Source organism: Macaca fascicularis, chromosome 17, assembly GCF_037993035.2.
Source record: "Macaca fascicularis isolate 582-1 chromosome 17, T2T-MFA8v1.1".
NCBI lineage: Eukaryota > Metazoa > Chordata > Mammalia > Primates > Cercopithecidae > Macaca > Macaca fascicularis.
The window spans coordinates 99,621,250-99,648,347 of NC_088391.1; the positions used below are offsets into that span (position 1 = coordinate 99,621,250).

A 27,098-nucleotide genomic window follows, 5' to 3' on the forward strand; every position below is an offset into this window, starting at 1 on the left:
AGTCCAAACTTTACTGATAATTAGTTTCAGAATTTTTCACTTTCCATTAATTTTTGAATGTGAATATATGATGGCATTTAGACCATGTGATTGGGTCTCTCTGGAAATTTTCTTTCATGTAGAAGTGTTGGTGAGCTGAAAGCACAATTCATGGCCCGGGACCACTTATTTGGAGGGTTATTCATTATTTGAACTCTGTTATTTCATAAATAGTGTTTCTTAATGAAAATATCTAGCATATAAGTAATCACAACAGTAGTTCTGAAAGACATCCTTGACTAGAAAGTATTTTAAAAATAGGAGCCAAATCCTATGCAATAGAACAGTAGGTGTCAAAATGGAACCCACATTTCTATGCTTTTTTATCTTGACTTATTAGGATTAATTATAATTAGCTAGGCATTTTTACTCAGCTTTTACATTTAGCAGAAAAGAAAATTTGGATTATTTAGTTTTATTTACTTTATGAATCTATTCTGAAATAGCCAGATCTAATATCCTATTACTGATGTCATTTAGTTACATACATTGTTTCGAATAAGTTTACCGTAGTAGGTACAGCCTACATGTGAATACATTTTGGAGGTTGAAAAAAAATCTTTGTGATGTTTACTTTTAAAGATTGTCTATAGAGTATACACGTTTTACTCATTTTAAGTTCTTCATTAAAAATCTCAATTTTAATGAATCTTTAGAGCTTGGAGGTGCCGATGGTTCTAATTAACATGTCAGAAAGGATTTTAGCATGCGTCCCCCACCCTGTCCTGAAGCCAGGCTTCTGAGCTGCCTACCTGGAACGTGTATCTGTCCGCCCGAGGGCAGACATGCCAGTTTTTGAAGGTTAAATTGACTGTCCAGTTACCTTATCAGTAAAGGCAATCTGACTAAGTATTTAAATATCTGTTGGTCACTATTTTATTATATCTCCATTCCTTCTCTCCTCCCCATTTTGTCATACTTCCTTCCGGAGCATCTCTGATCAATATTTGTATGTTTGTTTCTTACACTAAACTTTCTTCACTAGATAACCTTACCTAATACGTTCTTTGTTAGATTATTTGTTTCTTTTGATTTTGGCAAAATAATAATAATAATAATAATAATAATAAAGGGGGTTGACTTTTATGGCATAAATTTTTCACTTATTTTGCCAACCTTTGACTAAAGGAAGAGTAGAACTCGTGTTCACTATACTTGTCATCCTGCTACCTATGGCACTACCAGATATATTGGGAACCTATCCGGCAAAACTGTAACCAACTAGGTATACACATGGAAACTTTGAAATATATATGGAAGTTTGAAGGTGTATATAACCTTCTGTACACTCAATATTAATTTAAATTTTATGAGAATCCACCAGGAATTTTAAGGCATGATCTTTATCCATAAACAAGTTAATGACTTTTAATTTTTTGTTAAATAGGAGCTATTAAATATTTAAATGTATGAATAAGTGAAATGGGGAGAAGAGAGTGTATTGGTCAGGGTTCTCCAGAGAAACAGAGCCAGTAGCCAAGAGGGTATGGATCTATACAGAGACAGAAATGGATTTTTTTTTTTTTAATTGAGGTATAGTCTTGCTCTGTCACCCAGGCTTGAGTGCAGTGGCACGATCACAGGTCACTGCAGCCCCGACCTCCTGGGCCCAAGTGATCCTCCCACCTCAGCCTCTCAAAAGCAGGGACTACAGTTGCAGGCCACTATGCCCAACTAATTTTTTTTATTTCTTGTAGAGACTGGGTAATTAAAATTTTCTTTTAGTCCTGCTACCCTGAAAGAGGTTGCTTGATACATCTGTGGGTTATATTCAGCGCAATGTTTTTCACACCATACTTTATGAGCATTTGATGAAGGTCAGGGATGGGGCCCGGATGAACCTGCCTAAGAATACCTTTGTCGGTAGTAACTATCTGTACATGGTCATGTGTCTGAATCAAATAAACTGTAATATTTGCATATTACTGAAGTTTCGGTGTAGGTGCCTATGTTAGTCGGTATTTGAGACACAGGGTTAGTGAAGTTTATCCTTCCTGTTGATGCTGTGGACATGGCCTTGCACAATGCTTTCTGGTCACCTTCTCCCCTGAGGAGGACCTCGGCACCTGTTCAGCCTCACCTGAGGCATATTTCTGTGCCCTCTTCCTGTATGGAACCTTCTCGAGACTGAGAATGTATTGGTGGGAGTTAGAGAAAGTTCTGCCCACCTCTCCCTCCAGGCGGATGCAGCTCCCCAGGCCTCGACTTGTTAAACTAATCCCACCATCTTCAAGGCCAGGCCAACCCACATTTCCTGAGCAAAAACTGATTTTTCTCTCCGTTTCACGACTTCACTCACTGAAATATCAGCAGCTCTGGGTGTGTGTTTCTGGCTGTGTTTATGCTGGACACAAGGCTCGGGGATGAGTTCAGGCTGGGGTCAGCCCCTTAACCGTTGTCCAGGGCCTTCTGTGCAAGACACAGCCACCCTGTCTGTCTCCACCCCCCGGCTCTCCCAACTAGACATTTTCAAGAAACGAATAATTGGCCATACGAGTATTCACTATGTGTAAGGTGGCAAGAGTTTTGAATTTGTTTCACCAGATGTTTTGAAATATTTCAACTGATTAGAAAAATATGGATGAACTATTCTAGGAATGTCACAAGACCCAAAGACTTTCTGAATGTGTAACTTGTTAAAAGGATTCTGTTCTTTTCCTAAATTTATTAGATTCTGTTCTTTTCCCTGGAGACCACTGACAAGATTTTCTCTTTCCAAACAAAACAGTTTGTGACTCACATATTAATACTTTCCAGGTGGAGATGTATGTATCTGAACGCATGGTTAATAAAAAGTTGTACTTGTATTCCTTGAGGAGGGGGAGACTTAAAATTTAAAATTAGTTAATGTGTTTCAGATAGTTCAGAAACAATACAGAAAATAATTTCTTTTTTAGGAGCAAAGTGAGGGCGGGTGGGCAATCAGCACTTGGCCATCGTCATTAGCAAAGTGTGCTGTCTTTATTGATACCAACTGTTTAATTTAAACCAACTGTTTAATGTTGCCTTATTTGGCTTCTGTTTATATATTAAACAACACCAAGTAAAAGATGGCTCTGCCCACATAGAGGAGACACTGTTCCTTTGTATCACACAGCAGATAAAAAACTGAGCAGAACATTGTGTTTGCAGTCTGTGACTCTCTGACTTGGTGAATGGACTAAACAAGTTGGTTTTTAAGTAGTAACATTTTTGTTTCTACTTGAACCTTCAATCCCAGCGTGCCTTGGGTACACAAGCAGGCACACAAGGGTTGTTTCATGCGCCCTCATCTCTGTGCTGCTGAACGGGGCCACACCTGCACCCTGGAGACACAGGCCTTTGAAGTTCCATGGGGATGTTTTTGGCAAACAGTCAATGTTTGTATTTGATCTTCAAATCATATCTATTCCCCCTCCTTAGAGTGATGCCGCATGCTGGATGGTAACAGTTTTCATCTGTGCCTCCACATAGCACTTCTTGAAAGAAATCTTCAGTGTGGACTCCTCTGTTCAAAAAGAAAACCCTCCTGTGATTTAGTCCATGGCTTGATCTTATTCATGCATTCTCAGGTGACACAAGAAACTGAGTCCAGGACTAGTTTTACTCTGCCTCAAAGCACAAGTATTAGCACACGCACTCACACTCACACCTCACATATATACACAGATTATTTTGGCGATATTATGGACTTGCTTTGGAAGACGTAGCATCAGCCTGCTCTTTGTTGTCAGGACAATAAACAAATTGGTTAACTGGATGAGTTAATTAGAAATAGCACATAGCCAACAGTTGTTACTGACTTATTTTCAATAAATTTAACTTGTAATGAAAACTGTTTCTTATCCAAAGCACAAGTCGAATTTTATACAATTGTAACACATATTCACCTGGTTTGCCACTGTTTCTTCTGTAAGAAGGAAGGTATCTGTGTTGCTGGAGAAGGTGTGCTTTTTTCATACTGGTTGATAAAATTTTAATTTAGAATTTAATTTAGAAACTTAGTCTAAAGAAAGCACCATTAGGCTTTGTGAAAAAGGAGAGTGGGAAGAACCAAGGAGCTTAAAAAACAAAGGATCTCCTAAAACTAGTGAGTTTAGCAGTTGACAGGATATGAGATCAGTACACAAAATCCATCACATATATTAATCATTATGTATTAACAGTGAACATGTGGAAACCACAATTAAAAACATAACACCCTTTCCAATTTCTCCAGGAAAATTAAATACTTAATTATACACTTAACAAAATATGTACAGAATCTGGAAGGTGAAAATGAAAAAAAAATACCAATGAAAGAAAAAGAGACTTATAATGTTCACTTATTGGAAGATTCAATATAATTCAATATAATAAAATGCCAGTCATCCCTAAGGTGATTTATAGGTTTAGTGTAATTCCTGTTAAAATCTTAACAATATTAAGATACATATGGAAGCTTATTCTAAAATATGTGTGTAAGGGCACAGTACTTCTAATAGCTTAAAAAAAATACAAAAGAAGAATAAAATCAGAGGAACTACCCTACCCATATTAAGGCCTACCATGCAGCTAGAGTAATCCAGACATTATGGCATTGGTAGACAGACAGACACAGAGATCAAAGGAAGAGAAGGGAGAGTGCAGAAATAGACTCACACAAATAACTCACACACAAAAAGGTGATTTTTTTGGCAAACATACAAAACAGTCGAGTGGAGGAAAGATCAACAAAAGGTGCTGGACAACTGCGCATCCATAGACAAAACAAGCAAAACAAAAATAATAAAGCAAAGCCAAAATCTCACATAGTATGGGAAAAAATCAAGATGATCAGAGACCTAAATGTAAAGTATGAAGCGATACAGTTTTTAGGGAACAAAAGAAGGAAATATTTGGGATCCATGACTAGGCAAAAAGAACTTAAGCTTGACATCAAAATCCTAATCCACATTAGGAAAGATTGATAAATTATATAACATCAAAATGTAAAACTCTTATTCAGAATACTTCATTAAAAATATTATAAGACAAGGTTCAGGCTGGGAGAAAATATTGCAACCTTCATATCCAACAAAGGACTAATATTTAGAATATATAAACAGCACTCCAAATTAACAGTAGGAAAATAAAAGCTGTTCTCGTCCAATTAGAAATGGGCAAAAGACATGAAGAGATATTTCACCAAATATGAATATACGGATAGCACATAAGCATGTGAAAAGGTGTTGAGTGTCATTAACCATTAGATAAATGCACATTAAAACCCTGATAAGATACCACCACATACCTATCAGAACAACTCATAAAAAAAATCTGTGACAGCATCAAATGCTGGATGTGAAGAAACTCACTGCCCCATGCATTGCTGGTAGGAATGTAAAATAGTGTACAGCCATGCTAGAAAAGAGTTTGACAGTTTCTTATAAAACTATAGATGCAGCTACCCTACAACCCAGGTATTGCACTTCTCGGCATCCGTCCAAGAGAAATGGAGGCGTATGTTTACACAGATACCTCTATGTAAATGTTCATAGTGGCCTTATTCATAAAAGCCCCACTAGAAACACTCTAGACGTTTCTCAGACGGCTAAGTGGCTAGACACACTGCCGTGTGTTAACACTGGAATACTGCTCAGCAGCAGACTGGAATGGTTTAGCTGTACACAGCAGCCTGGATGAATCCACAGAAAACTGTGCTCCCAGTTTTTGATTAAGAGTTTGGTAGAGCTTCTTTTTTTTTCTCCCTTTAGAAAAATTTTCATTGAGAACTTTATAAACTTGATAACAGATGTAGGGATGACTTAAAAGCATTACCTTCCTCAAAACATTTTTTTGTTTGTTTTTTGTTTGTTTGTTTACTTTAAGTTCTGGGATACATGTGCAGAGCTTCTTTTTCTTATGATTATATATAATACTTTTTGAATTTCAGAAATACTGGGGAACATGGAAAAGAACAAAAAAGAAGAAAATGATTGGTATGCACCACGAATGCCTGTCTTGGAGAAACCCCTATAGATGCAGATTCTTCCAGATGCTGTCTAGTCCTTCCTTTTAGTTTCACTTGGTTTTCTTGGGACTCTTGTGGCTAGCTCATGGGGAGACAGAAAAACTGCCAAAACCTCATGCTATGAAGTTAATCAATGGAAAGTGAATTAGGCATCAACCTAGAGGCCGTGGAGAGCTGGGAGGAGTGGGCATCTGATGATGAACACTGTGAGAGCAAAGGCTGTGGGGTTGGCTGGGAACCTTCCCCAGGGCCTATATTTTCCCCAGGACGTCCCTGCCAATTAAATACCTGTTGAAATTATGTTCTCAAGTGGCACTTTTCACAGCAATTATGACTTTTATGTGATTTGGCACTTTAAGAACGCAGAAGTTTATTTTTCCTAGAATTTGCCTTAAGGAGAAATAAACATGCTTAAATAATTGTTTAAAATTTGGAGAGAAGAAATGAATAATATATAAATTAATGAACAATGTTGATGTAGACAGATTTCTGGTGAGGAAAGATATTAACTATTCTCCTTCAGCTGCCAACTCAACCCAACACTTAAGGTCAAGACACCTCTTCACTGCTTAAAAAATACAACTATAGGCCTGGCATGGTGGTGCATGCCTATAATCCCAGCATTTTGAGAGGCCGAGGAAGGCCAGATCACCTGAGGTCAGGAGTTTGAGACCAGCCTTGCCAACATGGCAAAATGCCATCTCTACTCAAAAAATACAAAAATTAGCCAGGAGTGGTGGTGGGCACCTGTAGTCCCAGCTACTCCACTCAGGAGGCTGAGACAGGAGAATCGCTTGAACCTGGGAGATGGAGGTTACAGTGAGCCAAGATCATGCCATTGCCCTCCAGCCTGGGCAAAACGAGCGAGACTCCATGTCAATAAATACATACATACATACATACATAAAACTATATATAGTTGATATCAGTGTTACTAAGATTTCTATGGAATTGGACCACCAAATTTCTACAAAGTTTTTATCCTTTTTCTGTAAATGAAATGTAGGATACTTTAGGAATTGCTGACTTTCCAGAGAGCAGAACAGCAAGACCTTTGGTGTGTCCCATCCGCCTTGCAGGAAGCTCCTAACTAAGCTTGAGAGACGCTGGGCTCACGGGCAGGACGGGGGTGTGTTGGTCTGCCGATGTCAGGCTTCACAACTTTAAACAGACTCCAGTGCCCTTATTTCTGAAATAGGTAAAATAATGGCTCCGTTTGTGAATTGTTGTGGAGACTAATAGAGGAAGTGCCTCAGAAACATCCAGTGGAGAATTTGGCCCATCAGTATCAAGAAATCTTAGTTCCCATCGCATTTCCCTTTGAGTGGAATTAAACAGTATTAATCCATCTGTAGTTTTTATCCATCTAGAGCACCCATGTTAAGAGTCTTCTACCCCATGATAGAAACAGCAGACAGACTATTCCCTTGATCTGCCAATCTTTTGAAAACAAAATAGCAATGACTCTTAACAAATGCTCTCTGAAATTTCTGACTCTGCACGTGGAGATACCTAGATGTTGCCAGTGTTCCAAGAGCCAAAGAGGATAAGAAAATAGGCTTAAGCTATAGATGTATGATTTTGACTCATAGAAGAATAGTATAGAAGACATTGAATATTAAGTTAAAGGGTCTGAATGCTAGAGGTTATGTGACCGTGAATCAATACGGGGGCAAAACTGGAAACTCTTAGATGAAACCCTTGCTTTGATTCATCTGGGATGGTTCTCAGCCACTGTGTTGAGATTAGTGGGATAACATCTGTGGAGGTGAAGCGAGTCCACTGGCCACTGGGAAGTCCATGACCCATTACCCACCATTATTCTTACCTATTTCAACCTGTTTAAAAAAAAAAAAAAGTCTGGGAATGCCATTGTAACATTGCATCGATGATTGTCAACTTTCAGGCAATTCACGTCAGTATACAACAGCGAAGTGTGAACTATGCTCTTTTCCTTTTACCTATTTGTTACTTTTTTCTGTCTGAAAAGTATAGAAAAGCATATTTTATGGTTTAAGATGGTTAGTGGCGCAGTCATTTATTTGATTAAGAGCTTCATTAATGATGGAGTACACTGACTAAAAGTTGCCCACATAGGCAAGATATAGACATTCCGGGAAATACTCATATTCCGTACATGCATTGCAGCCTGAGCGTAGGAGGCATACCACACGCAATGTCTCATTTGTCATTCACAAAACCACTGCGAACTAGAAATGGAGAATTTTAAAATCTATTTTTAATATATTTTTACTCTGTTTTACAGATAATAAAGATTTAAATGTTTGGGTTTTTTTTTAAATTGTCAAATAATACTTAAATATGTCTCCAGATTCTTAGTTTCCATATTTTACCATGCATATTTTCCAAGTTTTTTTTTTTTTTTTTTTTGCCCTTATGTGAGATTTCATGATTGAGTGATGTCAAAGGGAAAATTTGTATTTTTAATCTCCAAAAATAAACATGTATTTTTTTTTATTCTGGTACTAACCTTCCCATTTTAAGATATAGTTTTGCTGATAAGTAAGAAGTTTTGCTGATAAGTAAGAACTGCGTTTCTAGTGAAATCATCCTAGATGCTTTTGAATAATGGGAGAATTTTGAGTATTGTGCAAAAGGCATTGTGTTTTTTTCTTCGTCTTTATGACAAGTTTTCTGGCTACAGAGGAAAATGCTCACAACCAAGCTAAAGGTATCTTTCCTGCCATCAGGCAAACTGCCCTTTCAAATTGTCTGTTTTGAATTGGTTCCCACCTGACCCATTACCTAGTTAACAAACCTGTCTGCAGCTACCAGGATTTCTTCACAGGGCTTCATCTACCCAAAATTTAACTGCAATAAAAATGCTGCTGTATTCATACTTCCTCATGGAGCGGGTCATAGCTGCTGTAAATTCTAGGCTAAAAAGTAAAATAAAATGGAGGATGGGAGGTTTAAAGAAATACTTAAGCTAGCTGGTGCAGGGCTACGGGGAGCTTACTAATTGATTACTTATCAAGAATTGTAAAAGTTTTTCTTTTTTGCCCATTTGACTCTAATGGTAACAGGAGCCAATTGTTCTTTGCAAGACAAGTGGCCCCTCAATGGAATATTAACCTGTGCAATGATCAAGGAAGTCAGAGAAAAAGATAATGTCAGGAAGATGCATAGAAACCTACTGTGAGGACCAGAAGTATGGAGATGGGTTACAATTTTTTATCATTAAGATTTATCACTAGAGCCAGCGTGTGGTGGCTCACACTTATAATTCCAGCACTTTGGGAGGCCAAGACATGCAGACTGCTTGAGATCAGGAGTTCAAGACCAGCCTGGGCCACATGGCAAGACCCTGTCTCTACTAAAAATACAAAAAATTAGCCAGGCGTGGCGACATGTGCCTGTGATCCCAGCTATTTGAGAGGCTGAAGTGGGAGGATCACTTGTGCCTGGGAGGCAGAGCTGCAGTGAGTTGAGATCACACCATGCCGTCCAGCCTGGGAACAGAGCAAGACCCTGTATTATAATAATAATAATAAAAGGTTTATCACTAAAGGTTTATAGATTGCAGACAAAAGCACCCTCTGACCATGGTAAGCCAATTTCTTACTGATATCATTGCCCTTGACCTTTTTCTGTTCCACTGCCCCAAACCCCAGCTTGCTCATCCTCCATCAGGCATTTGAGGGGCCCTAGAGGAGGTGACCTCACCCCAGGAGCTGGTCTCCACTGCCACCTGGGCATGGCATGCTGTAGCATCAGCTCAGCTCCTGCTGCTCCCTGCTTCGCAACTGTGTCCCTTCTCCGCAGGAAATGTCTTAGGTTCCCACGACCTTCACCTGGTCGCTGAAACCTCAACCTCTTTCTCTCCTAGAAAAATCAAAGCTACAAGCATTGGTTGCTCTCCTCCCCTGAGATGGCACCAGCCTTCAGAGTCATATTTGTCACCTTACCTGGCACGTCCTAGAGAGTCAGGTCATTTCTGCAGTGAGAGGCAGACGCTCCCCTTGCACCAACTCCACACCCTCTCCTTACCTCATCCATTTCCCCCTCTTCAGTACTCTCCACGGCTCCCTTTCTTAAAGTCTTTTATGTGGGTTTTTATGCTTCTACCTCAGCAGGTTCATATTACAAAGTCTCTCCCACACCCCACTCCAGCCCCTAGATTGTTCTTCCAACCTCAGCCGAGATTGAGGAAAAAGAAATTCCCACAGACCCAGCTCACATGGCCATTGCGATCTGCGTCTCTCTTCCAATTCCAAAAAACATTCCCCTTGTCAAGGGCATAATTTCCTTGTTTCTGTGGTCTCTTTTCCATCACTATCATTCAGTCTTAAAGGCACCTTTTCCAGCCAGGCACAGTGGCTCACACCTGTAATCCCAGCATTTTGGGAGGCTGAGGTGGGTGGATCATGAGGTCAGGAGTTTGAGACCAGCCTGGCCAAGATGGTGAAACCTCGTCTCTACTAAAATACAAAAATTAGCCGGGCGTGGTGGTGTGTGCCTGTAATCCCAGCTACTCGGGAGACTGAGGCAGGGGAATTGCTTAAACCAGGAAGGAGGAGGTTGCAGTGAGATCGTCACACTGCACTCTAGCCTGGGCAACAGGGCAAGACTCCGTCTCAAAAAAAAAAAAAATCCTTCTGTTTTAATGACTCAAATTTCCTGTAACATTCTTACTCTATCCTGGACACTCCATTCTTTCCTCAGCCCTAATTCCAGCATCTCATTTTGTGTGAGCTCACTCTCTCCCATGGTTCTAGCCTTCTGCATGTTGATGACTTCCAGATCCTATTATCTAGTGTTTTTCTGAATTCCAGATCTTTATAGCTGTTATTTCTTGGGACTACATTTAAACTTTAACAAGTAGTTTAAAGTCAATGTGTCTAATATCAAATATAAGACTTTATCTTTCCAGAAGCCTATTCCTCCTCTTGAGAATGTTTTCCAGTTGAACGAGCACGCAGTCCACCCTGTTTTCCCAGACGGAGACTTGCTACTCATCATGAACTCCCCACTTTCCACCTCCCGGTGCCCAGTTCACCCCCTCGTACTGCCAGCTCTGCCTCCTCCCTTCTCCTCTCCCCATCCGTCCTCTTCTTCACCACCACTAGTCTCTCACTGGGCCACATGCTCCCCTTACTTGCCTTACCTCTTTCCAGGTAATCTTGCCCTGGGCTACCAGGATATTCTTTCCAAGGCACCAACCTGGTCGTGCCACTTCTTTGTTGCAAGGCCCTCAGAGCTGCCTGTCACTTCCAAGACATGACAAACTCTTTTTCAAGCTGTACAAAGCCCTGGCTACTTCTCCAATCTCATCAATCTTTGCTCATCTCACCTTAGGCTCCAATTTTGCACACATGGATATATTTTCCCCATATGCATCATGCTTGACCAATTCTTTCTACTTTGTACATGTTCTAATTATTCCAGGGATAAGCTGAAAGCCTGGGAGTTGCTTGGCAAAGTCTTATATGGCAACTGTTAGAACCAAAACCTGCTTTTCCCCACCGTGTTTCCTCATGGTCCACTTCTGGGTGTGGCCCCTTCCTGTACACTTGTACCTGGAGTCTGTCTCTCTGATTCTATCTCCCTTGTCTGTGCCCCTGCATAGTTTATTCTGCTGTTGTTGAGTCCTTTTCCTTCATATTCTCAGCTGCTTGGTATTGCCTGTGTTAGATAGGTGATTCATACACGTTTGTTGAGGGAAAGGAGTAAATCAGTGGCATAATCAACCATCTCATTATTGAAAAGTACCAACAAGGAAAAATAATAACTTACTATAAATTAGGCATCTTTAGTTCAGATATTAATTACAAAGCATATGATAGAACCTGTCAAATTTTTATATGAAATACATGAGTCACAGCCGGGTGCGGTGGCTCACGGCTATAATCCCAGTACTTTGGGAGGCCGAGGTCAGGAGTTTAAGACCAGCCTGACCAACATGGTAAAACCCTGTCTGTACTGAAAATACAAAAATTAGCTGGGCATGGTGGTGCGCACCTGTAGTCCCAGTTACTGAAGAGGCTGAGGCAGGAGAAACGCTTGAACTCGGGAGGCGGAGGTTGCAGTGAGCCAAGACTGTGCCACTACACTCTAGCCTGGGCGACAAGAACGAAACTCCGTCTCAAAAAAAAAAAAAAAAAAAGACATGAATCACTTGTGACCTTCTCCTGTCACAAGGAAAGGTGCAGCAGCTAAGATGAAAACCGAGTAGAGGAATGTAAATATGTCCTGGTACAACAAGAACTAACATTTCCCTTTCCTGAGACATCATGTGGTGTTATGTACCAAACGCTTTTGAAAACATGGGGACACCATGTCCAGGTGATTCCCATCATTTTAGAGATCAAATATGGCAGAAGTGACTTTTAACCACAGAAGTCTGACCAGAAGCCAAGCGGTAACATTACACGCCTTGTCTCCTAACAGGTATTTGAACCAGACCATGCAGGACGATGTGTCCACAGGGGAGCGCTCTCTGAACAGGGAGAAATTGGCTGTTTTGAAACAAGCCCTGAATGTAGTTGGCTTCAGCAACTTGGTGAGTCATGTCATAAATATTTCACTGAGTAAATCAACCTTCTACTAATTTATACAAGTTATTCATTCAGAAGTATTTACCGAGCCCCTATGACATTCCAGGTATTGCCGAGGACACTGATGATTCGACAGACAATAAGCCCCAATCCCTGCCTCCTAGAGCTGACGTGCTAGTGGGGGCAGGGGGCAGGGGGCAGGACTTAATCCACATGTTGAGGAAGAAGGGAACTAGGAAGAAAACACAGCAGTCAGCAGAGAGTGGCAAGAGGAGAGGGTGCAGTTTTCAAGAGGGTAGAGAAGGAGCCCTTTCCCAAAATGAATATAATATATACATTCTATATTTTTAAATATATATTTTATAATATATAATTTTAAAATATTTAACATATATTTTAGTAGATCATAAACTTTATAATTTACAGATTATATTTATAAATATAATTTATAGATTATATTTATAAAATATAATTTAAAATTTAAATATATAATATTCAAAATACATATTTTATATATGTATCCAAAACAGATCAAATAACTTTATATTTGATCAACCCATGAAAAAACTGATAAACCTAAAGTAACCGTTCGTGTTAAGAATCACTTGAAAATTAACATAATCACCTTGTTAAAACATCTTCTTGAACAATGTAAATGTTTCAATATTGTTATATTTGATTGCACAGAATTGCCAAATACCTCCAAGCATTATGAAGCTGAAAAATTACACTTTAAAACTTTTAGACCATGGCCGTGCAGTAGAACCATCTCTGATGATGGAAATGTTGGTGACCTGCTCTGTGTTGTACCACACGGTAGCTTCCAGCCACGTGTGGCTCCTGGACACTTGAAGTGTGGCTTGTGGACTGAAGAAATAAATGTTTAATATTTCTTTATTTTAATTCATTTAAATTGACATAGCCATGTGTGGTTAGCGGTTACTGAATTAAACAGCACCCGTCCAGTGAATAAGACATAAGAAATGGTCTAAGGCTTGAGAAAGACCTCTCAGAATTCCCTTCAATCTCTATTTCCCAGAGGCATTATCTTTGCCTCCATTCAACATGGTGGTATTTTGGATTATGGTCAATTTACGGGCAATTCCTCATGAATATTTAATACAATATCACAGGGATAACTTGGACATGCCACTAGTTCACAAGCCCAGACGGGGTCACAGATTTAAAGTTGTTCTTTTTATTTTTCTGAAGTCAATACATGCGGGCAGTGAGTGGGTGGGGAGGGTGGAGAGGTCCACAGGGGGAAGAGGAAGGAAGTGAGGCTCACCCTAAATCAGTGAATGCGGGGGCACCTTGCTGCATCCACCCTTGCCGTGTTGAGAGACTGGAACTCGAGGAGCCCGCAATCACGTGGCGTCTCGTTCTTTTTGGCTCTGATTACCCAGCCTCTGTTTTTCTCCTTTACTGAGTCCTATCCACTGGCACTGTTCTGTCTTTGCACTTGCTGCTGTGGTACTTTTTTGTTTTGATATTTTTCCCTCCCTCCATGCCTGAGATGTCTGCTTCCTCATAGGAAGTGAAGCTAGAGATATGGATAGAAACCATTCTGCCAACATACCAGTTGCCTGGAAACAGGGCTTTGAAAATTCATGACTGATCCTCAAAGGCAGGGCAAGCAAAGTACACTTTCTGACTAAGGTAACCCAGGGAGACTCTCATAGCCTTCTTGGTAAAAGTAGTAGGTACACACTAGCAAAAACCATGAAATTAATTATTTCATCCTGACCCTGGGAGTGACTTGAATGAAGACAATTGAATCCACTTTAGAGGGATGGATTATGTCCAGTAAGATTCAAAGGATGGTATTTCTGGGCCCGTGAGTTCTTGAATCAACACTTGCGATTGTGGTCCTGAGAGATCTGTTTGTAACCGTGCCTCCAGCTCTGCCGTCTAGCAGGGTGGCAGGGACACAGAATCACAGCCTCCTTTCTGCTCAGGAAGGAGTTTATTTTTACTTTTGTCATAGAATCCAGCACACTGTAATGCACATTATAGTTATTTTCACAGCTCTGTCTCCATCACTAAATTATGAGATTCTTGAGGACAGTATAGATTCTTCAGCTGTCTATCCAGAGGTGCCTATCTTGCAGGTACCAGTACCTTTCATGAAGACTAATTGATTAAAAAAAAAAAAAAAAAGCTGGGCATGGTGGTGCACGCCTCTAATCCCAGCACTTTGGGAGACCAAGATGAGAGGATTGCTTGAGGCCAGGAGTTCAAGACTGACCTGAACAGCATAGCGAGACCCCCATCTCTGCAACTGTTTTCAAAAACATTAGCTGGACACTAATTTTTGCCTGTAGTCCTAGCTACTCAAGAGGCTGAAGTGGGAGGATCACTTGAGCCCGGGAGGTCAAGGCTGTAGTAAGCTACGATTGTGCCACTACAGTCCAGACTGGGCAACAGATTGTGCCACTACAGTCCAGACTGGGCAACAAAAAAAAAAGGAAAAAAAATAAGTTGGCAAGTAGTTAAGTAGTTTGAGAGGCTTGAATAATGCCATTTTATACAGCATAAGTAAATGAAATTTGAAAAACAAATTTATGATTTAGGAATTAACTGAAAACATTTTTATATGTATATGACCTTCATAAAATATTATTATACCTGAAACTTAGAGATCATTCTTTTCAATGCTCTCATTTTAAAATTGGTAAAATCTTACCTTATTATGAAAACTACAGGCTCTGGAGAAAATCGCGGAAGTCTCAAGAAGTATATTGTTTCCACTGTATATTTATAAAGCACATCAGCATTGTTCTTAGAACAGCTCCCACAGTAGTTACGGAAGGAGGTTTTGTTCTCAAATTACAGATTAGGAGACTGAGAATGGAACAGGCTATGCCGCTCGCCCTTCACAGGGCTCAACCTGTTTTACTATTGATATCATCATGCTAAATATTTGACATTCTAGAGAAGTACAGTTTAACTTGCAGCTTTTTCTTGATTTTTCATTCTTGCCAAAAAATGACTATCCAAAATCAAATTTAAGGTCTCATTTTTTTTTTTGTGCAGCGTTCCAGATTCTCTTTCAGCACTCTCTCACTTCCTGCTACCCTCTGCTCAAAGATAGCTCTTGCCAACATCCATTTTTTTTCTGTTTTCCTTAAAATACCTTAAAAAACAATTAGCATTTTGTGAGTCTAGGCACGGTGGTTTTCATTACGCCTCCTTTAGTTTTTCCTGGAGAAGTAAACAATTTTGTAATCATCATGTTAATTTATCTCATAAGAGAGATAGCAAAGAAATGAACACTATAATGTAGGTTCTTGAATGAAGCGGCCACAGCAACTGCAAAGTCTAAATAGCATCCAACGTGAGCCTGGAGAGGAGGGGGAGTGAAGTCTAACCTTACAAGTGAAGCCAAGCTGGTCAAACCCACAGCACACAATTATTCATTTTTGTTATGACGATTATCTACAAGCTGTTAATTTATATCAGAATATTATTTCCTGACTCTCTTATAATTTTTTCAGGAACAGAAACATTGATTTAGAGAAAATATGCTTTGAATTATGAGGTTTTGATGTTGAGATAGAGACTAGTAGTTTTCTTGCCATAGCGAATATTTGGGATCTGCAAACTCACAACCTCATTAATAAGCTCATCATTTTTGTAACTTACTTTTAGATACTTAAACATTTTGCCTTTTAATCTTTCTTCTAAGCACCCTATTCATTGTCTCTGTTTGTAAAACGCATAGGAGGTGGAGAATCTGTTCGTAATTCTAGCAGCAATATTGCACCTTGGAGACATTCGGTTTACTGCCCTGACTGAGGGGAACTCCGCCTTCGTTTCTGACCTCCAGCTCCTGGAACAAGGTCAGTGGAACGTGACCTTCTGACATTCACCACATTGATGTGCAATTTTGTAGATCTACCAGTAGATGGCGACATAGTACAGAAAAGCCTGTTGGCGTAAACGCTTTCCTCTATAAGTAGAATTCAGTAAGCTGGGAAAATTGTCTACTTTGTTTTTCTTATAATCTGTTGTGGAAATGAATAGCAAGATGTACTTTTTTGTTCTCATTCTGTGCACCACGTTAACAACACTGATTCTTTAGCACATACTTGTGTTTATTTATATTGTTCTAAGTACCCTTCACCCCACCACCCAGTGTATTTTGGGGGCATGTTATTAGCTAAACATTTTAAACAGAATGTAATTACTTCCCTTTCAAAGATCTTGCCAAGAATCTCGCTCTTTGGAGCTGCCTCTTTAGTCGCTCCCAGATTTTAAAAAATACCTTAAAACCACAGATTGTCAATAAACAACATATCTTCACCTATATCAAAGAGATTTAACCAGGAACCTGGAAAAAAACAATTCCATACCATCTGTCAGGACAGGGAGGAAAAAAATCTGCTGTGATTTAATGCACAGAACTGTAAGAACTCATTAATATTTTGATTAAGATGTTTCTCTAGTTGAATTTGACAATTACAGTAGTAATGACTTTTTAAAATACTCATGTTTTGTAATGTGCCTATATAAGACTTATCAATTATAGCCATAAAATTCAATGTTCTTGGAATCAAAAAATATACTAACTTTATGTTTATAATGCTGATTTAATTTTAGTGGCTGGAATGTTACAAGTATCAACAGATGAGTTGGCATCTGCCTTAACAACTGATATTCAATATTTTAAAGGTAATTTTTTTATACTCTAACATCTTTGTGCAATTTAGAATCAAATATGAAAATTAAATGCAGTTTGACCTGTCCCCACTTAGTGAAACTATTTCTATGAATTTAAGGTCAAATGAGAAAAGCATTATGAGCCTGTTTGGTCATTTGATGTGACTATAGTTTAGACTCTTTATACTCCTGAGAGACCATTTTGCCTAACTGGTCACCCTTTCTAGATAATCTGTCATCTTAGAAAAACAAAACCATCAATCCAAGAGGGTTTCTTCAAATAAAATATTGGATCCATTTGCATGTGTGGTGCCATGCTGCACTCTTCAATGAAGGACCGACCTTTTCCTGCTACCTCATTGGTTAGAATAGCTGTCATTTATTGGGCATTTATAAACTGATAGGCATTGTGCCAAGTCCTATAAAAATTGTTGTGTTTGAATTCTCACAGATTGCTCTGATGTGGGCATTACTATTTCCATTTTAACGGAGGGGAAAACTAAAATTCAAATAAGTTAAATGACTTTGAACCTCAAATCACTAGTAAGTGACATGTCTGGAATTCGAATCTAGCACTGTCTGACTCCCAGATGACATGCTTAATCTCTATGCTACATGCATCTCTACTCAGTGAACAAAGAGAGTGGTTTTCCCACATGATCTTCAAGTACTCACTCTAAATGATGGCCTTATGTTTTCCTCTTTATTGTGATTGTGAGAACTCACCATTCATCTAACCTTTCTTCTCTAAATCTCTACTATTCTTCCTCTGTGGCCTTTTGGGCCTACTTGCAGGTATTTAGGTAGGTGAGTCATGATTCCTGCCTCACTCCTACTCTCAGAATATCCCCAAACTTAATGAATCTCCCCGTTGTTCACTCCGTTGCCCAAAAGTTATCCTTGATAGCTCTTTCTCTTCCAACTCCTCCATTCATAGGTCAGACAGACGCCATGAATATCTCCCATTCCTACTTCCTACCCTTCATTTTCATCAGCACTGCTGAATTTATCATTCTTTCCCTGCATTACAGCAAGACACTCCTATTCCTCTTTTATCTGGCCTTATCTCAACTTGCCCTCCTTCCACACTACTTCTGAAATAATCTCTCTGAAGTGCAATAGGCATTTCAGGAATAAGGCCAACAGTCTTTCAAAGATAGACCAGCTCGTCACTTTAGGTGGCTTAGGAGGCCCCACTGGCACCCTTGCCTCCCACCCACTAAGCATCTTGAAGACATTGTTCTTCTTCGCACCTTCTTTTGAGAAACATTGAGCTCCCCATTAGTGTCTATGATTTCCTCTGCTTATACCACCCTCACTTGCTACCACCACCCTGTGGGTGACCCATCTGCACTCCTCAGTCACATGGCTCTAGGAATGTCAATTTCACAATGTCATAAATGGCCACACCCACTTTCACTGCCCCTTCCTCTTGTGTTGTTCCATCTCGATGACCTTGAACTTGTAGCTCTCTGACTACATTTTCTACCAGTATCAGTAGATATCCTTCCTCACCTGTGCTTCTAACAGACTGAAAATGCTTCAACCCGCATTGCACGTGGACCCCACCCCGTTTCTAGTCTCTTTCTTTGCCTGAGATGCAATGGTCAGCGAGTTTGGCCAAGGCCATAGAATATGAATTCTAGGCTCCTATTTTACACTCAGCCCTCCTGCAACAGTGATGGGATAGGCTCAATGCCAAACCACCCTTGTTCTTTTTTCCTTGGCCCCATCTCTATTCTAGTCTCTTCCACAGACCTGTCACTCAAGAGTTCAATCACTGTGTCTTTGAGAATGACGTAGAAATTCCCACCTAAGGCCCAATCTTCTTTCCAAACTCCAGACCCACATTCTGGTTAATGAGATCATGCCTTTGAAAATATTTAAAATATATCTGATTTTCCAGATAGCCCGTTTCCACATGCCTTAGGATGATTCAGTATCCAAACCAGCGAGTTGTTATCAAAAGCCTTGCTAGGAGGGACTCTGTGAAGAACTGTTTCCCTAACTGAGGTGAAATTACACAACCTACAATAAAGGTGGAATGCTGTGGTCAACAATTCTAACAGAGAAGATTACAATGTACATGACTTTTGTTTTAGGAAACATTGTGCGTAATAACTGACAGAGACCTTCTTATTTATTAGAATCAGTATAATTTTTATACATCACTTATCGTATGGATGTGTGGAGAATTGATAGGATATGTGGAGTTTTGGTTGGCTTCTAGATGAGGGAACCCTTGTGCTCACTCCTCCTTTTCTTTCTACCATTTTAGGGGATATGATAATACGACGTCATACCATACAGATTGCTGAGTTTTTCCGAGACCTCTTGGCCAAGTCCCTGTACAGTCGTTTGTTTAGCTTTCTGGTGAATACCATGAATTCTTGCCTCCTCAGTCAAGATGAACAGAGAAGGTAGGAGTTGATGGATGTTAAGTTCTGTTGTTATTACTGTAGTAAGTAACTTAAAGGCTCAACTCCAAAAGCAGCTTCATATTACAGCGTGACCCTTAAGTTGAACTTCATTAATATATTTTATTTTAACAAGGTAATCTGACTTGAAGGGTTTTATTGATTATTCTTTAGGAAGTGAAGCCCCCTCCCTGGGGTACCCTCCCATTTACATTGATGAATTAATAATCTATGTATAGATATGCAAATGCATTCTTTATGGACTGAAGGTAGATGTGGCCTTTTGTGCACCAATAAATATAAAAATTTTATAAATCCAGGAAGAGGACACTCTAAGAACAGGTAAGGCACTGGAATTTGTGGAGTAGCTCATGCCTCCTTTGGAACCAATTTCATGATGTGTTTTGGATCAGTAATGCTTCGTCTTATTTCTTCACTTATTTTGTGGATTATGTGACAGAGGGTCTCTATGGTAATAATTTTGGCTTTATATCCCTAATGACTTTTTTTTTTTTTTTTTTTTGAGACGAAGTTTCACTCTTGCTGCCCAGGCAGGAGTGCAATGGTGCGATCTTGGCTCACTGCAACCTCCGCCTCCTGGGTTCAGGGGATTCTCCTGCGTCAGCCTCCCAAGTAGCTGGGAATACAGGCATGTGCCACCACACCCGGCTAATTTTGTATATTTAGTAGAGACGGGGTTTCTCCATGTTGGTCAGGCTGGTCTTGAACTCCTGACCTCAGGTGATCCGCCCGCCTGCCTTAGCCTCCCAAAGTGCTGGGATTACAGGCATAAGCCACCACGCCCGGCCCCTAAACATCTTAAACAGTAGCTTCTCAGGGCTATTTCATCATCTAAAAATTATATATCTCCATTACATATTATCAGTGGAAAACTTTCTTGTTATTCTTGTCACTAGTAGTGACCTTGAGCAGACAATTGAGAGCACAATCACATTCACAAGTCTTCACGTACTTGTCTTCAAATGAAACCTGAGAATTTCTTTGTCATCTATATAGACTTCTTAAATTTAAATTAAATTCCTGAAAATTGATGCCTTCAGAGGTTTCTTGGAAAACATTAGAACTAATATATATTAATGGGAAAGTTCTTAAATAAATATAGACATCTCAGAAGATTTCAAAGACAAGAGGATACTGAAATTCTTATTAAAATGTACACATCTCAAATCTCACTGAACATTGATCAGCATATTCAGTAGTCTGTAATTTGAGAGTGGCAATGGTATAAACCATATTTCAGCAGAAATATTGTAGTATTTAGTATGACAAGGACTCTTGATTTTGCTATTATTGTTATCAGTTAATTTGTTAATGTATAGATGATTCACAGAATGGTACTAATATGCTAGGTCTACCAAATTAATTATGTATAAAATTATTGACAGCTCTGCTGAAGTTGACACTGAAAAAATGAATATATAAGTCCAGCTGTGCATAGAAACTTCTAGAAAATTTTCATTTGACATTTACATTTTACGAAGTGTTAAATTTATATAATTGGAAATACTTATATAATGGTCTACAGTTTTTGCTACAGACACACACCTGGAGGAAAACTACAATCGTAAACCGTGGAAAGCACATTACTTGTCTTTTCATGGGAATATTGCCACTGTGGCAATGTGTAAATTTATAAGGATGGCCTTATCTTTTAAAATTTATTACTAAGCATATGAATGAGGACAAGGATTTGTTGGAAATTAGACGTGAATCAACATATTAGAAGTTTGACTTCTAAGAGACAGTATTCTCATTTGAGTCATAACTCCCATATTTTCTTCTCTATTTCTCCCGTGAGTCACACAAACCTGAATTTAAATCCCCAAATAATGCAAGAAAAGGTTATATTTGCAGTATTTCTAATTCATTTGAATTCATGGAAAGCTTATGGTTTTGCAGATTTATAGGCCCATTTCCTAAGTCACAGAAAAGTCTAAAAAATTTAGATAACCTTAGAATAGGCTCTTGTTGTTTACCAATCCCCAGTGTTTTTGAAGTATAATCATATCAAAAAAGATTATATAAATAAATAATATCCTCATGGTCAAAGTTGTAGAGCACATTGATTGTGATAGAATAGACATTTTTCACAGTATATATGTATATATATTACTGTGTGTGTATATATATATATATATACACACACACAGTAAATACACCTTGTGATAGAATAGACATACTTTTTATACAGACATGTATATATACATACAGTACACAGACATGTATAGTGAGTATATGTGTGTGTGTGTGTATTTACATTTGTAAATTTGGCAAGAGAGAATACATATCACTACAATTTACTCTAACAAGTTATAAAGGGAAAATGAGTGAAATTGAAGCAGGTGAATGTCCATTTGTTATAGGATGGATTCATTTCTTGGATTACAGTAAAACAGGTGCAATATTAATCATATAGCATATTAAAATAATTCTACTTTCTCTACCTGGATCCAAATAGGTTTCACTTCTAAACAAAAACCCTGGGTATGTTGAAGGTGAGGTTGATGGGATTAATGAAAATAAGCAGAAGCGTTTGCCACATTTGCCAGATCGGAATCCAGTCTGTGATTACATGTGGCTGCCTACTGCGGTGTTTTCCTCTGTGAGCCTGGCTGCTGTGCAGTGCTTGGCCCGGACCCTGCGGGCTGGGGACCACTGAGGGCCACACTTAGTGGTACTTTAAATATTGAAACACACTGAAGTTTTATTTATTATGCTTAGCTGAAAATAATTTGGTCCAAACAAGTAAAAGAATAATAACAGTAATAAAAAATAGCAATAATATAATGCCCTATATTTGCTTAAAACTTTGTTGTTCACCAAGCGTGTACATATAAATTACCTTGGGAAGAAATGTTGTTAAATAGCTAAAAACAACATGTTTTATTGTTAAAACGGTGACTCTAGGAAAATGTGAAGCACAGCTCACAGTTGTGACCACGGTCTGCTTCCTCACATATCCTTCCAATGCTCTTCCTCTGGAGAAAATCATGTAAAAACCAAAGGCTTACTATTTTCATCATTTTCTGAGGCATTTCTTTTTCTAAACTATAATTTTATGACTTCTAAAATAAAGGATATTGCATATCATTTAAATTTGTATGCCAATGTCGTTATTACAAAATTCATGATTACAGTCTCCAGTAATGCAAGCACTGTTTCCCTCAATCCACTTCACCTTGATCTCCCGCACACAGACAGAGCATCAGCCTCTTACAGCAGTACCTGTGCTCTCCTCACCGTGTCTTCGCCTCTCGTACACTCTTGCTGCATCAGACACTCATGTGCTCAATTTTGCTCAGTGCTATCATGGTCTTTAGATGGGGGCAGGGGGGATTACTTAATAGCACCCATTTTCATCTCTGATTCTTAATTGGTTGAGGAATAAGACAATGTAGTAAGAGGCCAGGCACGGTGGCTCATGCCTGTAATCTCAGCAGTTTGGGAGGCCAATGGGGCTGGATCACCTGAGGTCGGGAGTTCAAGACCAGGCTGACCAACATGGCAAAACCCCGTCTCTACTAAAAATACAAAAATATAAAAAATTAGCCAGGTGTGGTGGTGCATCCCTGTAGTCCCAGCTACTCGGGAGGCTGAGGCAGGAGAATCACCTGAACCTGGGAGGTGGAGGTTGTAGTGAGCCGAGATCGTGCCACTGCACTCCCACCTGGGCAACAAGAGCAAAACTCCATCTCAAAAAAAAAAAAAAAGACAGTGGAGTAAGACATTTGGGAGTCAAAATAGCAATTTGAGGAGTGACACAGCAGACATGAGAAGATGACGTTTACACAGTGAACCAGTTGTTTCTGCCTGCTGTGCCCTAGACTCAGATTGACTACCTACCAGTTCCAGTAAGCCCTGAAGTGGCCAGTGCCCTCTTAGAGCTTGGAGGAGCAGAGGCCATGGCGTGCTCCCTGCGAGTGCAGGAAGACTGCCCTGAGCTCTCCTTGTCCAGGCTTCGTCCTAGACTCTAAGGGAATAAGTCGGTCTTCCAGAAGCCAAGAGACTTACAGCTAAAGGGGCTTCCTTTTCCTGTAAGAAAACCTCAAGACTATGAATAAGCATCTCTACCTAGCACATGTGAGTCCATAAACTTGAAAGATTGAGGGACAGTCTAATGCACAAAGGTGTGTAGGCTTTGAGACTCCCATTTTGAGTGAGTTGGGTCTTTTGTTGTTGTCGTTCTCTAGTGTTTTCGAGAGCATAGACCGGAACTTGTCTGGCCACTAGGCATATGGAAGACCCGTGTAGTTTATTCATAACTTGCCATCAGTTCACATTAAATTGATCATATTTAGCAATGAAAATATAATCTTAAATTACATCAAATTATTTCTAAAGAAAAACTAATAATAAAGTTGTTAAGTTTGTTTTGACTTTTCTAGAATTGTTTGGCCTCCACACCTCTGTGAATTGTCAGCTGATACCCAGTGACCACGGAAGGTATTAACAAAGTCCTTGTTTAAACCATTTGGAGAACCTATACGTAGATTCCCATAATTTCACATGTAGAAAATTGGCACCCACCGATGGACAGGGATGCCATGGATCTTCCATTCCATTTTCCTCACCGTCCACTTTTCCCCCAGTGGATCCAAAGGCTTGTGGCCCTCTCTTCCCACAGATAACAGCCATTCTCCCCAAGGAGGCATCACGTCCCCTCGGGTGTTTCATGAATTCCACTCAGACCAAAGCTATGCTCTGCTCCTTCTTTTTAGGAATTGTGAGGTTGCCAGGGTTCTTTCTACCATGTTAGCACATTTGAGCGGCAAATAGCAGCATTGTACGGCTTCCCAAATGAGCTCAATCGCCTCTCTGCCCGACTACAGCAATCACATTGAGAACTGTGGATTGTTAAAGATTTTTTTTTCTATACCTCTGAATAGGTTTCTACCCAGGGTTTCACCACTGTGATTTAGAGCATCATCTTAAGAACACACCTTGTGATATAGAGAGGATTTGGCATAGAATTCTCTTAACACTTCTACTCTTTCATGGTCTATTTTGCCTCATTACTGAAGAAACCCTTTTCCACTTTGTGATACTAGCTGGCTGTTTCTAATGTAATATTGAAAGGCTTCCATTAAGTATTCGCCATTCTTTTGCTTAAGAAAATTGCAAACCTTTGAACCAGATAGCTGGGGAAACACGCTGAAATTACTGTTGATCTGAAAGGGCAGCATTATGGATAATGTTATGGTGGCTGCCAGAAATGTGTAGAATTGTTCACAACTTTTCAAACTGAGTTGCCTTATACGTGTTTCAGTGTAACCAAATTAAACATCATATGAAACTATTCTCACTTGTTTTGGTGTAACACTATTAAAAAAGCATGACTTGTGGTATAATGAAAACGTATTTTCTTATGTCCCACCTCCCTTTAACATTTATTCAACGGGGGTAATATTTTCCTGACTCTGATATAAAACTTAATCAGGTCCCAAGACTCTTCTGGTCACTTTTAAATAAATCACAGTTCTATGGACCCTTTAATCCTGAAATAGCCAGCATTGGAGCAGAAATTAAGTATGTTCAAAGGTGAGAGTTCCCCTCCGTCTCCCACAGGTGAGGCCTCTGGGGGCAGCTGTCAGCCTCCTGGGAAGGGTGTGAGGTGGGCTGCTGCACCCCAGTGTCCGGGTAAAATGGGGACAGGAACAAGGAGGTGAGGGATTTCTTGGTTTGCTGATTGACATCTTAAGGCTTTCCTGGCCACCAAGATGGCTATCACTGACCCTTTCTCTTCAAATTCTCATAAATTTTCATCACTAGGATTCCTTTCCCTGCGATCCTCAAGATGTGCAAAATGCATCTTTTGGGGGAACCCGCCCCTGATATTCATGTGGGTCCTTTTCTATTTTTCCTAAGTGTCGTCTGGTTTGAGAAATAAAGGGAAAGAGTACAAAAGAGAAAAATTTTAAAGCTGGGTGTCCAGGGGAGACATCACACGTCGGCAGGTTCCGTGATGCCCCCTGAGCTGCAAAACCAGCAAGTTTTTATTAGCAATTTTCAAAAGGGAGGGAGTGTACGGCTAGGGTGTGGGTCACAGAGATCACATGCTTCAAGGGTGACAAAAGATCACAAGGCAGGAGGTCAGGGCAAGATCACAAGGTCAGGACAAAACTAGAATCACTAATGAACTTCCATGTCCAGCTGTGCACACATTGTCATTGATAAACAAGGTTCAAGAGCAGAGAACCAGTCTGACTAGAATTTGCCAGGCTGGAATTCCCTAATCCTGGCAAGCCTGGGGGCACTGCAGGAGACTAGGACATGTTTCATCCCTATCTACATCTACATAAGGCAGACACTCCCAGAGCGGCCATTTCAGAGGCCTCCTCTGGGAATGCATTCTTTTCCCAGGGCTGTTAATTATTAATATTCCTTACTGGGGAAAGAATTCAGCGATACTTCTCTTACCCGTTTTCGGTAATAAGAGAAATATGGCTCTGTCCTTCCTGGCCCACAGGCAGCCAGACTTTAAGGTTATCTCCCTTTTTCCCTGAACATCGCTGTTATCCTGTTCATAAGGTGCCTAGATTTCATGTTGTTCAAACACACGTGCCTCACAAACAATTTGTGCAGTTAACGCAATCATCACAGGGTCCTGAGGCGACATTCACCCTCAGCTTACGAAGATGATGGGATTAAGAGATTAAAGTAAAGACAGGCATAGGAAATCACAAGAATATTGATTGGGGCAGGGATAAATGTCCATGAAATCTTCACAATTTATGTTCTTCTGCCATGGCTTCAGCCGGTTCCTCCGTTCAGGCTCCCTGACTTCCCGCAACAGCATCCATGTGTGTGCTGGTTGCTCCCACCCCCTTCCATGGTCCATGGCAGCCCTTTAGACTCAGGTTCACCTGGCTAATAGGTTGAGGCCCCACACTTTCCCAAGTGTGCCTCTTAGACAGGAATTCTTGGGGTTGAAGGTAGAGAGGGACTACAGAATGGGAAAGTGCCTTGAGGAGTTGTACACACTCCAGTTACTCGTTTTCTATAAATAAAGACCATGATCTAAAGAGTATTTAATTTTTGTAAAGCATATCATCTATAGGATTCTGAAATGAGATACATGATCGGAGCTACTAAAGTATAATGAAAAATAATTGTTTTTTAAAAAGATCAATCATTTTTGCAATGTCTAAAATTCGGCCTGTTTTATAATGCAGCACTTACATCCCCAAGGTTGAATTTGCAATGTTAAATTTAAAATTATTGTTTTTCCTCATTTGAATCCTTCTTTGGGGATTTGCAAGCAAATAGAAGTCTGGGCAAGTACGGGGTTGTAGAAACTTTGGAGAGTTCTCCAAATGTCTTCAAACATCAAAACCTATCACTTATTTCAGCATAAGTTCTGAATAAAATGGTGTGTGTTGAGCTTCTAACATACATATGGAGATCATTTTTTTCACTGAGCCTTTGGTTTCTTATGAATTCTTATATTACATTCTTATAGTATTTTAGTTG

General features: G+C 39.7%; 1 protein-coding gene across 12 annotated transcripts in view; it reads left to right on the plus strand.

The window, feature by feature from the left end:
* MYO16 (myosin XVI) overlaps positions 1-27,098 on the plus strand; it is a 698,554-nt gene that overhangs the window by 435,779 nt on the left and 235,677 nt on the right. For all 12 annotated transcript variants that reach the window (XM_045377420.2, XM_005586232.4, XM_074021383.1 and 9 more), the window contains 4 exons: positions 12,422-12,533; positions 16,253-16,370; positions 17,131-17,202; positions 19,469-19,610. In XM_045377420.2, coding sequence (XP_045233355.2) covers positions 12,422-12,533; positions 16,253-16,370; positions 17,131-17,202; positions 19,469-19,610 — 444 coding nt within the window. The remainder of the gene's footprint in view (positions 1-12,421; positions 12,534-16,252; positions 16,371-17,130; positions 17,203-19,468; positions 19,611-27,098) is intronic.